This window comes from Poromitra crassiceps, assembly GCF_964638095.1.
Source record: "Poromitra crassiceps genome assembly, chromosome: 2".
Taxonomy (NCBI): Eukaryota; Metazoa; Chordata; class Actinopteri; order Beryciformes; family Melamphaidae; genus Poromitra; species Poromitra crassiceps.
Window position 1 is genome coordinate 14506848 of NC_139624.1, and position 13906 is coordinate 14520753.

Sequence of the window (13906 nt, forward strand, 5' to 3'; positions counted from 1 at the left end):
TGTCTAGCAACTGTTTACAGCTGCCGTAAACCGTTTCGCTCTGCCTAGCAACAGACCCAAAACAAGAAGGACGACTTTCCCCTCCTGCTGCCCTCCCTACTTTCTGCTCTCGCGAACATCTCTCGTTATATTCTAACAGTTTGTTTGAAAGTCATTTAGTAATTTTGTGGTTATGGCCAAAGTGGCTGCGGCAAGCCGTTTCATTTCACTTCCTGATGACACCGGCCCGCAGACAGACCTTTACAGTCTATGAGACAGACTAACATCAAGACAGCACTCGCCGATTCACTCGGCTTTCAAGCGAGACTACTCTGCGTTGGTCTCGTCTAATATTAGAGGTAAGATGTGAGGCATCGATATAAAATTTAGACTTGCTCGTAGCTGCTTTAAAAGCACAACTAAAAAATAAATAAAAAGAGATTGCAAGTGACCCTAATCATCTTCGGTAGTATTACATTGTGTGTGGTGTTTAAAAAAAGAAAATACAAAAAAAGAAAGACATTTTAGGTAACCCTATTTGAATTCCAGGTGACCCCACGTAGGGTCGCGACCCTAAGGTTGGAAACCACTGGCATACTTGCTGATACTCATCACTCTAAATATGTGCCTGTGTATCCTCTGCTTTACAGATGTCAGATCCAGACTATCAGCCTCTAGCGGAGGCTCCAGAGGGGGTTGAGGCGCCTGCCGCTCCCCCACCCCACAGCTCTGATCCTGGCATGGAAGGCTCCGCTCCTGCAGACACGGAGCTCCAGACAGGGGAGCAGGGAGCTGGGCCTGTCCCAGAACAGAGCCTCGATCCTGGGCCAGAGAGCCAGGATGGCCCAGGGGGAGAGGAGGAGGAGGAGGAAGAAGAGCAGGTCACAGCAGGACAGACCTCCACACTCGGACCTCCGCTGATGATCCTCCACAGAGGTACAAAGAACAGTTTTGATACTAACACCTAAACGCATTGATATGAAAAATGTAACCATCATATTAAAGTGATAATCCCAAAGATTTTCATCTAAATAAATGTCTGTTAAGTCACTATCTATCTGATAGTGACTTAACACGATGATGATTGAGCCTATGGCTAGGGATGTTCGATATTGGCTTTTTTACCGATATCCGATAATGTCCAACTCTTAATTTCCGATACCGATATCAACCGATATCAACCGATACCGATATAAGCGGGCTTTTTTTCCATCAAAATTTCACGTAACAAGTTACATAATGTAGCTTAATGTAGCTGAAGAGTTTAATATATAATATGCATGTTGTGTTAAAGTTGTAAGTGTTAGAGAAGCGAGCTTGTGACCAGAAGGTCGTCGGTTCAATCCCCGGGACCGGCAGGATAAATCTGGGTGGGGAAAGTGAAAAGGCAGCGCTTGCCCCTCCCTCATTACCACCACTGAGGTGCCCTTGAGCAAGGCCCTTAACCCCAACCGCTCCAGTGGAGCTGCTCAGTGGCCAACAGATCAGACTGTGGTTGTACTGGTCAGCTTCCAGGTATGAATGTGTGTGTGAATGTGAACAGGGCACTCCTGAAAAAGAGAGCATTGCTCTCAGTGAGACTCCCCCTGTATTAAAAAAAAAAAAAAAAAAAAATCGGTATGAAAACCGATACCGATATTTTCCGATATCGATAATATCGGACATCCCTACCTATGGCCCATTGATGGAAGCCTTTGCATTTTCAGTATTGCAGCATTTATGAACTTGGTGTCTGTGGTGACACAATGGGGGGCGGAGCTAACACAATAGACTCACTCTGTAGGTTACTGTAGGTTCACAGGGTGGGTGGAGCTAACACAATAGACTCACTCTGTAGGTTACTGTAGGTTCACAGGGTGGGCGGAGCTAACACAACAGACTCACTCTGTAGGTTACTGTAGGTTCACAGGGTGGGCGGAGCTAACACAATACACTCACTCTGTAGGTTACTGTAGGTTCACAGGGTGGGCGGAGCTAACACTATAGAGACAGTCCACATGTCTGGGAACGCCCACAAAATGTTAAATGGCTGACTAATGGCTGACTAACGGCTAACTAAACAAACTGACTAATGTAATAAAAATTGATTGGATTTATATAGCAACTTTCAAGACACTCAAAGCGCTTCACATATCAGGGGAGGGAGGGGGAGGGAACTCAACTCATCCACCATCGATGTGTAGCACCCACCTGGGTGATGCACGGCAGCCAGTTTGCACCAGAACGCTCACCACACATCAGCCTATCACGGTGGAGAGTTGAGGACTGAATGTGCCAATTAAGTAACAAGGGATGATTAGGTGTCCATGATTGAAGGAAGGCCTGTGTGGGAATTTAGCCAGGGCACCGGGGTTACACCCCCCAGGGCACCGGGGTTACACCCCCCAGGGCACCGGGGTTACACCCCTCAGGGCACCGGTGTTACATCCCCCAGGGCACCGGGGTTACACCCCTCAGGGCACCGGGGTTACACCCCCCAGGGCACCGGGGTTACACCCCTCAGGGCACCGGGGTTACACCCCCCAGGGCACCGGGGTTACACCCCCCAGGACACCGGGGTTACACCCCCCAGGGCACCAGGGTTACACCCCCCAGGACACCGGGGTTACACCCCCCAGGGCACCAGGGTTACACCCCTACTCTTGTGAAGAGTGCAGATGGGATCTTTAATGACCACAGAGAGTCAGGACCTCGGTTTAACGTCTCATCTGAAGGACGGTACTCACTCAGAGGACAGAGTCCCTGTCTCTGCCCTGGGGCATTGGGGAGATTATTCATCAGACCATTCAGACCAGAGGGCAAAAGCACATCTATGGACCCCAGACATTCAAATTTCGGTACAACATCTGTAATATCATCAGTGGCATCATCAATTACCGTAAATTCCGGACTATAAGCCGCGGCTTTTTTCCCGTTTTTTGGCCTTTTTTGGCCCCTGCGGCTTATATAACGGTGCGGCTTATCTATGGATTTTTTCCCCCCAAAAAAAAAAAAAAAAAAAAATCTCTCTTTTTTAGCACTCTTTCTAACCGTAAATTCCGGACTATAAGCCGCACCTTTTTTCCCGTTTTTTGGCCTTTTTTGGCCCCTGCGGCTTATATAACGGTGCGGCTTATCTATGGATTAAAAAAAAAAAAAAAAAAAAAACTCTCTTTTTTAGCACTCTTTCTAACTATAAATCCTATATAACTATAATAAGTTTTAATTTCCTCTCTTGCCCTCTTTTCACCACACTGTATGACACTGTATGACACTGTGTGCACTGTAAAAAACAACACAGGTGGTGTTGTGTTATGTTGTTTTGTTGAAATGTTAATAAATGGGAGCTTCCTCAAACAGCCATCTCTTTCCCGACAATCCCCTCTGTGCATTAACCCTTACATATGGTAATTAAACATTAAAGCACAATAAAAAAAAATACCATTAAAACACCCGCGGCTTATAGTCCGGTGCGGCTTATATAAGAAAAAAATAGTCAACTTTGCAGGTGCGGCTTATACACCGGTGCGGCTTATAGTCCGGAATTTACGGTATAAATCCACTTCTGTTTTAATTTCCTCTCTTGCCCTCTTTTCACCACACCGCGGACACTGTGTGCACTGTAAAAAACAACACAGGTGGTGTTGTGTTATGTTGTTTTGTTGAAATGTTAATAAATGGGAGCTTCCTCAAACAGCCATCTCTTTCCCGACAATCCCCTCTGTGCATGAACCCTTACATATGGTAATTAAACATTAAAACACAATAAAAAAAAAAAAAAAAAAAACATTAAAACACCCGTGGCTTATAGTCCGGTGCGGCTTATATATGTAAAAAAACAGTCAACTTTGCAGGTGCGGCTTATACTCCGGTGCGGCTTATAGTGCGGAATTTACGGTATGTCACATGTAACAGTATGCTGACCTTTTTCTCAGAATTCTGACTTTAATCTCAGTATTGTGACATCAAACTCAGAATTCTGACTTTTTCTCAGAATTCTGACTTTAATCTGATAATTCTGATTTTAATCTGATAATTCTGACTTTAATCAGAGAATTCTGACTTTAATCAGAGAATTCTGACTTTAATCTCAGAATTCTGACTTTAATCTTTAATCTCAGAATTCTGACATTAATCTCAGAATTCTAAATTTAATCTCAGAATCCTGATCCCCCCCCCCCCCCCTCAAAATGCTAACATCGATATGACTAAATGTATCTCTCTGGTGCAGGTCTGGGAGTTCAGGAGATTGGTACTGTTTGTACTTTATATACTGTGAAAACCTTTAATAAAAAAGACCTTGGTTAAAAAAATTCTAACATTAAACGCGGAATTCTGACTGAAGTCTTCTGACTTTTTCCCTCCGAATCCTAATGTTATTTTCAGAATTCTGACTTTATTCTCAGAATCCTGAGTTAAACTAAAATATTTTTTTTCACTGGGCCTAATCCTCTTCAGTAGTTTTAAATTGTGTGTGGTGGGGAAAGGAGAAGAAAAAAGAGAAGGTTTTTAAAGCTTTCGAACCACTGTGCTAAAGCGTCACATCCTGTCCTCATCATCATGGCTGTTTTCTCCTCCAATCACCAGAGGCGGCCGGCAGAGGACACCGGCGAATCGGAGGTCAGAACCTGAGAACCATCAATCAGATGTCTTCTCCGGCGGCTGCTCCCTCCTCCACAGCTGGAACCTCTGTGAGTAGAAACAGCAGAATACGGCCAGCAGGGGGCATCAGGGGGACACATAGACTGAGATAAAAAGGTTTTGGGGAAACTAGAAAAATAGGAACTAGAAAAGGCTAAATGTTCTAAATAAAAATTAAAGTGTGCTTGCTGCCCTCGCCTGTGCCCATAGACTTGGCATTCAAGATTCAAGATTTTTATTGTCACTCCGTAGTACAAGTATCACGTGTGAAATTCTTGTGCTGTAGGCTCCGTTACAACATAGTGCAAAAAATAAAAGATAAATAAATAAAAACAAGAGGCAACAAGCAATAAAGCAGTAAGACACGCCACAGACAGTGGCGTATTCACTGCCCATAGTGCAAATGGCATGAACATACTTTAAACATAATTAAACATAATAACATTCTGTTAGGTGCAAATAGCATATACCTAATTAAACATACTATTGAACATTAATCATACGTGATGGTAGCAGCTACAGTACGGTACAGTACGGCTACTACACTATTTGTATATGTTAAGGAGTCTCGTGGCCTGTGAGAAGAAACTGTCCCTCAAGCGATTTGTGCGTGCTCTTGGGACCCTGTATCTCCTCCCTGAGGGTAGCAGGGAGAACAGACTGTTGTGGGGGTGGTTTGTGTCTTTGATGATCTTCAGGGACCTCCTGAGGCACCGCTGGTTGTACAGATCTTACAGTTCTGGCAGCTAGTCACTAGTTTTGCTAAGCGGTGCAGCGTTGTGATCGTTAGCATTTTGCTCCGTAAATCCCTAAACAGCTATATTTATTTTGTCCAAACGAGAGTTTTAATAATAATGTCCTAATTTTGTTTCCCGTTTACTGAAACAGGTAAGTCCCATTGACATAGATATCTCCTTTTCAAGAGAGACCTGTGTACACAACAAGTAAACAAAACAACAAACAAACACAACTTATTTCCAGACAAAGGGAGAGAGAGAGAGAGAAATTCGTATGATTTAAAAAAAAGCATATACGAAAAAAAACTTCCACAAACTTAGTCTGACATCAGGCTAGCGATGTTGTGCAGGTCCATAACAAACAGTGGCAGAACCCTTCTGTCCAATCAGGCGGTGTGTTCTGTGTGCAGGTGTCGGGGAAACGGACGCTGGTTCTGTCCAATGAGGCGAGGAAAGAGATGGCAAAGCAGGTGAGAGCGCTGAAGGAGGAGCGGCGTGCGGCGCTGGATGCACGACACAAATACCTGATCAGCAGACTGGCAGACAGCGGGACCCTGGGGGAACCCGAGGTGGAGGACGCCCTGCTGTCCGACGACAAGGTGAGGATGCAATGTCAATTTACAACCCGACTAGTCTAAATCCATTATCATCATTACTATTCCATCTCCTTACACCTCTTTGCTTTGTCGTTATTCTTTAGCCGTCCCTGTTCCAATCATGCCTAAATCCTACATGTCATTTCACAAACACTACTTCAAACTGATCATCCCAGAGAAACTAACATGCTTTAAAACTTGAACAAGAGAAATTGGAATTGGAATTCCCCATTCAGATCTGACTTTAAGTCAATCCAGATCATCTCCTCGTACTGTATGCTACTCCATGTTGGTTTTGTGCATACTTCCTTGTGTGCAAAACTTTTTCGTTTTGTTTTTGTTGTTTGGGTTTCTTTGGCTCGTGCATGGCTGCAGCTGGACACATTTCCTTCATATTGCAGCTCTTTATACAAAATCTTGAAAGTTTTGGAAAAGGCTTGAATATTGACTGATGTAAATGTGATGATGTCACTGTCCTGCAGAACATGTATTCACCGATTCACAATTAAATCGATTTGTTTTAATCATCCCGGTTCCATGTTAAATTGTGGTACTCAAGTAAAATACAAGTACTGTACTCCCATAAAGAATACTGAAGCACAAGTAAAAAGTACCATGTGAGAAACCTACTCGAGTAAAAGTAAAAAAAAAAAAAAAAAAGTACTTGGTTAAACACTTACTCAAAGTACAAGTTACAAGTTACTTTCCGTTTTAATATTTTAGGATGTGTGGGCTAGTGCAAAATTAATAAATATGAACAATATCTCACTCCCATTGTTTTAGACAAAAAGTACTGATACTCACTGAAATCAATCATGTCACGAAGTTTTATATTGAAAACCACAAATAAAAATTTGCAGTCAATTAGCACTAGTGGATGTATTTTTTAACATGATACCAACGTGAAAGACACATGGAAGTACATGTATGTGGGAAGTGACGTTTACATCGTTTGAAACAGACACATTTATTTCCGAATGAAAATGGCGCATAGGTTGAGGCGATGTCTCGTCATAGACGCTGGGTTTGGTTAGCTGGCTCAGCCTGGCTGGGGGCGTGGTCAGGGTGGGGTAAAAACCCCCGTTCTATCCATTCAGCAGAGTAAGTATTTAGCTGCTAGCCCAGCCCAGGCAGACACGATTGGGGATTTAACCACCGCAGTGAACACAAATCTGAACAGACATCTATGTACCTGCTCTATATCCCCAAACCTGTAGTGTAGAGCCGCAGCACCGTCCTTTGGTGAGTCAGCCCAATGAGATATATGAGCGGTTTTACTCCACTCGCGCGCCGGCCGTTTAACATTTTGTGGGCGTTCCTGCACATGCCGACTGTCTCTATAAATGAGCTCTTCCACCTCGCATCGCCATTTTTAATTTGGATTGCTCTTAGGTTTTCTTCTTTGTTATTTTTTTATTTGTCTACTGTTGTTTTGTTTCCTTTCTCTTGTTTCTGTTATATTGCTACTTTGCATGAATTATTGTTATGATTGGTTTTCTAGAACAAGCATAAGCCCAGATCAGGTTCCATGTCTCTACCTGCACGTTGTGTTGTTTTTGTTGTGTCTGCTGTTCTGTTTCAAAAGAATGTGCAAATAAAAAGAAAACAAAACTAAGAATCATAACATTCAATTGAAGTTGCTTTGTTAACTGTGTGTGTGTGTGTGTGTGTGTGTGTGTGTGTGTGTGTGTGTGTGTGTGTGTGTGTGTGTGTGTGTGTGTGTGTGTGTGTGTGTGTGCGCGTGTGCGTGGGTGCGGGGTGGGCTCTGCAGTTCAGTCTGATGGAGGATTTCTTCTCTGCGAACGGATCCAAGAGGCTGATGTTCTTCTGTCAAGAAGTCACACAGGTTGTGTCTCTGACACACACACACACACACACACACACACACACACACACACACACACACACACACACACACACACACAGACACACACACACACACACACACACACACAGCTCAGAGACAACACACAGCACATCACATAACACTCTACAATCTAACTCTCTCTCTTTCTCTCCTCTATCTGTGTCTTTCCTCTCCTAATTAAATTCAGTTAATTTGAATGGCATGATTATGTATATGTTAGTATATATTCCCTAAGTTTAGTGAGCAATATTGATAACTCATAAAAACGATGATAATAGCAGTCGTAATAATACTGTAGTAATGATTACAAAAGAAATAAAATAAATTCTATATGATAGATAGATAGATAGATAGATAGATAGATAGATAGATAGATAGATAGATATGATGTATGGATATCAAATGTCCTGTCAGTGTCCCTGACCAAGGCACTGGCAAAAGAACTGGACTTGGTCCCCAGGCGCTGCACTGCTGCTGCCCACTGCTCCTAGTTCTAGGAAGGTTCCTAGTAGAGGATGGGTCAAATGCAGAGAATGAATTTCCCCATGGGGATAAATAAAGGATAACTTCACTTAACTTAACTTAACTTAAAGTCCCTGGAAACCAGAAATATTTCTTTATTATTTAGCATTTTGAGTTAATCACATCACAGGACCCTATGTTAATAAGCCACCAGCCAAATTTGAACGATGATGAACGTCGCAAAGTATATAAATTTAGGTTTGACAGCCATGGCAAAACTCATGAGATTTCATTATTTTTTAGAGTGTATTATCTCCCGCGGAATGTGTGGGCGTGTCCCATCTACAGCAGGGAAATTTCTGTCTCTCGGAGAGCGCGAGAGAGAGGGGGGGAGGGAAACGGAGAAAGAAAGAAAGAAAGAGATGAGTGCACACACCGTGTGTGTGTGTGTGTGTGTGTGTGTGTGTGTGTGTGTGTGTGTGTGTGTGTGTGTGTGTGAGTGTGTGTGTGTGTGTTCGCGCGTTGCTCCGCGGCTCTGTCTCTGTCTCTCTCTCTCTCTCTAGAGAGAGAGAGAGAGAGAGAGAGAGAGAGAGAGAGAGAGAGAGAGGTGTCGGGTTTCAGGCCATTCTCTGAGTGTGTGTGTTTGCGCGTTGCTCCGCGGCTCTGTCTCTCTCTCTCTCTCTCTCTCTCTCTCTCTCTCTCTCTCTCTCCGAGAGTTCCTTCTCTTCCCTGACTCTGTGTAGGGGGCAAGAGAGAGAGAGAGAGAGAGAGAGAGAGAGAGAGAGAGAGAGAGAGAGAGAGAGAGAGAGAGAGAGAGAGAGAGAGAGAGAGAGAGAGAGAGAGAGAGAGAGAGAGAGAGAGAGAGAGAGAGAGAGAGAGAGAGAGAGAGAGAGAGAGAGAGAGAATGGCCTGAAACCCGACACCTTGCTAATCTCACAAGCATAGTTTGGCAGACGGCACACAGAGGAGACGGACAGCAAGGGAGCGCTGTCACTGGGGGCAAAGAACGGACTTGCCATAGGTGGGTGCGGATTGCGCGCGTGTACAAAGGTTATATAGAGCTTATGACGTCATAAGCTCCTGCGTTTTAGCACCTTGCGCACTGCTTTCTTCAATGAGGAAGTACTTTTTAGAATCTTGTAGAAAAGTGGCGATTTTAAGGCTTTGGGTTGAAAGTAATGTATAATAATTTCGGAGGCACAAAATTACTAACATAAGACCCTAAATAACATAGTTAGAACGTTTTTGTGGATTTTGGTTTCCAGGGACTTTAAGACAACAAAATCCAAGGGATGACATGTAAAAGTGTGAACACTTATTTCCAACATGGTCCCTGGTCTTATAAAAACAGGACATACAGTAACACATATATAGATAGATAGATAGATAGATAGATAGATAGATAGATAGATAGATAGATAGATAGATAGATAGATAGATAGATAGATACATACATACATACATACATACATACATACATGCATACATACATACATACATACATACATACATACACACACACTGTACTAGATAGATAGATAAATAGATAGATACTCTAGAGATAACTAGGCTAGTGGTAATAATAACTCTCCTCTTTCCCTCTCTGTCTCCCCCCTCTCTATCATCTCTCTCTCTCTCTCTCTCTCTCTCTCTCTCTCTCTCTCTCTCTCTCTAGCCTCCATCATCTAGTCATCCCTCCTCCTCCTCCTCTCCGGCTCAGAGGAAACTCTTCCTCACCACAGGAAGCTCAGAGGTAAACTCACAGGAAGAATAGATGTATGTCAGATGTGAATTAGCAGACATGTCACAAGCAGACATGTCTCATCACAGAACTAAAAGCAGGAAGAAACTAGAACGACCACAACACAGATATATGCCTCAGCCAACAAGTGAGCAGTCAACCTCCATGTCTGTCCAGACTTTGATGTTTGAGCCAAATGTGACGAAATTCAGTCAAGGCGTTCCTGAGATATTGCGTTAACGAGCTTGAAAATGGCGTTTGTGAGGTCACAGTGACCTTAGTCTCGCTGGCCAGCCTCCCCTCCCTACCGGGAGATGAGTCTGGCGCCGCAGGTCTCCATAGTGGCATTGCGATGGGCGGCGCTTAGCGGCAGTGCCCTTGGAAAATAGTTTCCAACAATCCAATTTACCATTTTCAGTGTGTAGCAATGAGCTAGCGTGTAGGTTTCTGCCGTTAGCTTGCTAGCTAGTTAGCGTTGTTGTTTTCACTGAGGCGGCAGGGCACTGTTTACAGCGACACACAGGGAGGAGGGAGCGGAAGCTGCTCTGATTGACATGGTCAGAGCCAATGACAGAGCTTGTAATAGAGACAGTCCGCATTTCTGGGAACGCCCACAAAATGTTAAACGGCTGGCGCGCGAGTGGGGTAAAACCGCCGATATATCTCATGGGCTGACTCACCAAAAGACGGTGCTGCGGCTCTAAACTACATGTTTGGGGGTTCTAGAGCAGAACACAAGACGTCTGCTCAGATGTGCGTTTACTGCGGTGGTTAAATCCCCGATCGTGTCTGCCTGGGCTGGGCTATCAGCTAAATTCTAACTTTGCTGAATGCAACCTATAAGCCGGGAGCGGACATCCGGCAGCGACTGAAACAGTCGCTCCAATGGGGAGCAGCTGTAGAGCAGGGGAGGGCTTATCCCAGTTGCCTGTTTCCGTGCAGCCAGACTCCTCTCACGGAAGGGAGAGGAGGCTGGCCAGCGAGACTAGATGTGAATTCATCCTTCATTGCCACACTATTCAGCTTTATTTTCCTGAGGGAGGTTTGGTTTGCAGCCAGGGTTTAAAATCTCCATATAAAACAGAAAAAATATTGGGGGAAAAAACATATATATTTGTTTTTTCTGCTTTCCCCAAAATTTCAACAAACCTTTATGGCATATTATTACAATACAACAATACTGGTGTTGACAGTGTTGACAGTCTAATGGCCCAATTCCACCGCAGGTAATAGCGCGGTCCCGCTCCGCTCGACTCGATAAATGGTCTCATTCCACCGGTAAAAACCGGCCCAGCCCGGTTTGATTTGGGGCTGAGTCGTGCTACTTTTAGTACCTGCCTCGTCTGGGTTCTATTCTGCGAACCCGGGTTCATACGGTGACGTGAAAACATTGTAGACGACTGATTGGTCAGGCAGAATCGTGTTTACTCGTCTATCCTACTGACTGTCAATGCAGCGCTGCATACCACTTTTGTGTTGCTGCCTTCGCCTCTGGTGAAATAAAATCGTAGCGGTGGTTTCAATTGTCCAAAAGTCCGCTGCTCTCAGGAAAGCGATTGTGTAGTTGAGTGCTGCGTCGGCTCCGCTAGGCCGCAGGCGCTTTGGTGAAGCCGCGGTCTTGCCTGGCCGCCGGGGTAGAGGCTTCACTCTAGCGCAACCCCCGTCCCTCGCGCGGTCCCTCGTGCAGCGCATGTGAGTTTTGACTAACAACAAAGTGATATCCATTCTCCTGGTCGATTGTCACATTTGCCCATGTACACTGTAACACCCGCCCAACATGCTGTGATGCTATGAGCTGGCTGCTCAGGCCAGGATCAAGGACTGTGGTCATGCCAGCACTGCTCTCTCTCTCTCTCTCTCTCTCTCTCACACACACACACACACACACACACTGTAGGTCATTTAGAGGCACCAGTATTTCATAAACAGTTTAAAAGTTCTGTGTATGGATTTAATTGTAACGTTATATGTTATAGCCTACTTCGGAACATGGGCGGAGGGCAGATATGCGGTCGCTATGACGACCAGGTGTGGGCGGGGGCAGATGAACGGCGGTCGAAGCAGAACGTCCATCGAGTTGAAACAAGTAGAGCCGAGTGGTGACGGGCTGTGCAGGGCTGTAAAATGTGGTGGAATTGAGCCAATAGAAGATGCCAAATCATTCAAAAACAATAAGCATTTTGCTTTTAGGAGCATTATGCCAGCGTGCAGCGCTGTTCCAAAACGTGTCAACGTGTGTCATTGCCTGGGAAACGCACATCCCATAATACAACTGTTCGCATCGCATCCCATAGTAGTATGATCATACTTGGGATGCCATTGCGAACAGGTTAGCTAAAAGTTTAGCGTCGCAAGCGAGGGCCCCCACCGTTGCGGTCGGGCTATGTTTCGAAATCCTTCCAGGCCTGAACATTTTTCTAGGGGTAAACACTGAACATGGAGTCAAGACATTAGATAAAATACATTAAAACCTACAAATAAGTACAAACAGATGACGGCCAGTAGAGGGAGTCTGACATGTTGAAAGCAGAGGAGTGGGTCTCAGTGTTGCAGTATAAAGTGCTGAGTGTTCACCATAGACTCGTGTTTTGAAGCCTCGAGGTTGGCTATGCTGTCACTCATGCACCAAAGCAAATCGTCTATTTGACTCTGAATGGGAGCATAATGTACTAAATGAACATCAGGCTGTATTGAAGAAGACTTGAAACTAGAGATTGAGATCATAAACTCATTTGGAAAGTGTTGACTGAGGTAATGATGTGTGTGTTTTTGACGGAAGTCAGTCAGTCTGTTTTGGCAAGATGAGAGATTGTACTTTCTCTACTGAGCTAGTAACCAGACTTCTTTTGCAGCCAGTGGAGTCGCCCCCTGCAGGCCATTCGAAATACCGTAAAACTTCAAATAAGAGCCCGTCGCCCGGGGCGTTTCAGACCAGGCGTCTATAAGGGACCGGCATCTATTTGGTATTCGTTTAATTCTTTTTGCACAGAATTCTTGCACTGCAAAGATTGGAAAGTATCAAATTGCTTATTTAAACCAGTATGAGAGTACTTAGTACACACAGGAGGGTAGCTACAGGCAGTTTTGAACATGCCTAGTATTGTAGAGTACGGATTGGAACAAAGAAAACCAACTGAGATGTCCTTCATCTCGCTACCAGTTCATTACATTACGTCATTTGGCAGACGCTTTTATCCAAAGCGACTTACAATAACACATTTTTGCCAGCAATAGAGCAATCAACTATGCAACACAGTCTATGACAACTACAACATCTGAAGGAATAGTGGTAAAGTTAAGTTAGTAATTTTTTTTTTTTTTAGTTAGTTCAAGAAGGGCCCAGATGGAGCATGAAAAGGTGAAAGGTCTTTTCCGAAAGATCGGCAGTGATTCAGCCGTCCTGACTGAAGGTGGAAGCTCATTCCACCATTGAGGTGCCAGGGACGAGAAGAGTCGCGATCGGGATGAGCGACTTTTTAGCCCCCGTAGCGAAGGAGGGGCGAGGCGTCCTGCACTAGTGGAGGAGCGAAGGGAGCGGTGAGAGGTTTGGAACCTGACCATAGATTGCAGGTACAGAGGAGCTGTCTGGTGTACTGCCCTGTAGGGTAACCTCTCCACCGCTGCCATGTCCTTATGGAAACCAGACAGCGTCTCCAGTCTAAAGACCCAATTATACTCTAGTCTACGTTAAAGACGGAGACAGACAGAGCCTTCTGTTTCTACTCTGCGTTAATTTCGTGTGTATTTCTGTCCGTCCTCTGAAAGCTTGCGGATACGCATGAAACGGAGCAGAACCACACACACACTCACACATTTGACTCTCTACTGCCCACTGGTGAATGTATTGCTTAACATGATACCAACGTGAAAGCCCCATGGAATTATGTGGGCAGTGAGGATTACA

The 13906-nt window shown here is 44.6% G+C and overlaps 1 protein-coding gene across 1 annotated transcript in view; it reads left to right on the forward strand.

Moving 5' to 3' along the window:
• Positions 1–13906, forward strand: part of dnah5l (dynein, axonemal, heavy chain 5 like) — a gene marked incomplete at both ends in the record, with an annotated part of 185082 nt that overhangs the window by 6325 nt on the left and 164851 nt on the right. Inside the window, 5 exons of the mRNA XM_083661022.1 lie at positions 630–915; positions 4546–4649; positions 5747–5935; positions 7704–7781; positions 9943–10014. Coding sequence (XP_083517148.1) covers positions 630–915; positions 4546–4649; positions 5747–5935; positions 7704–7781; positions 9943–10014 — 729 coding nt within the window. The remainder of the gene's footprint in view (positions 1–629; positions 916–4545; positions 4650–5746; positions 5936–7703; positions 7782–9942; positions 10015–13906) is intronic.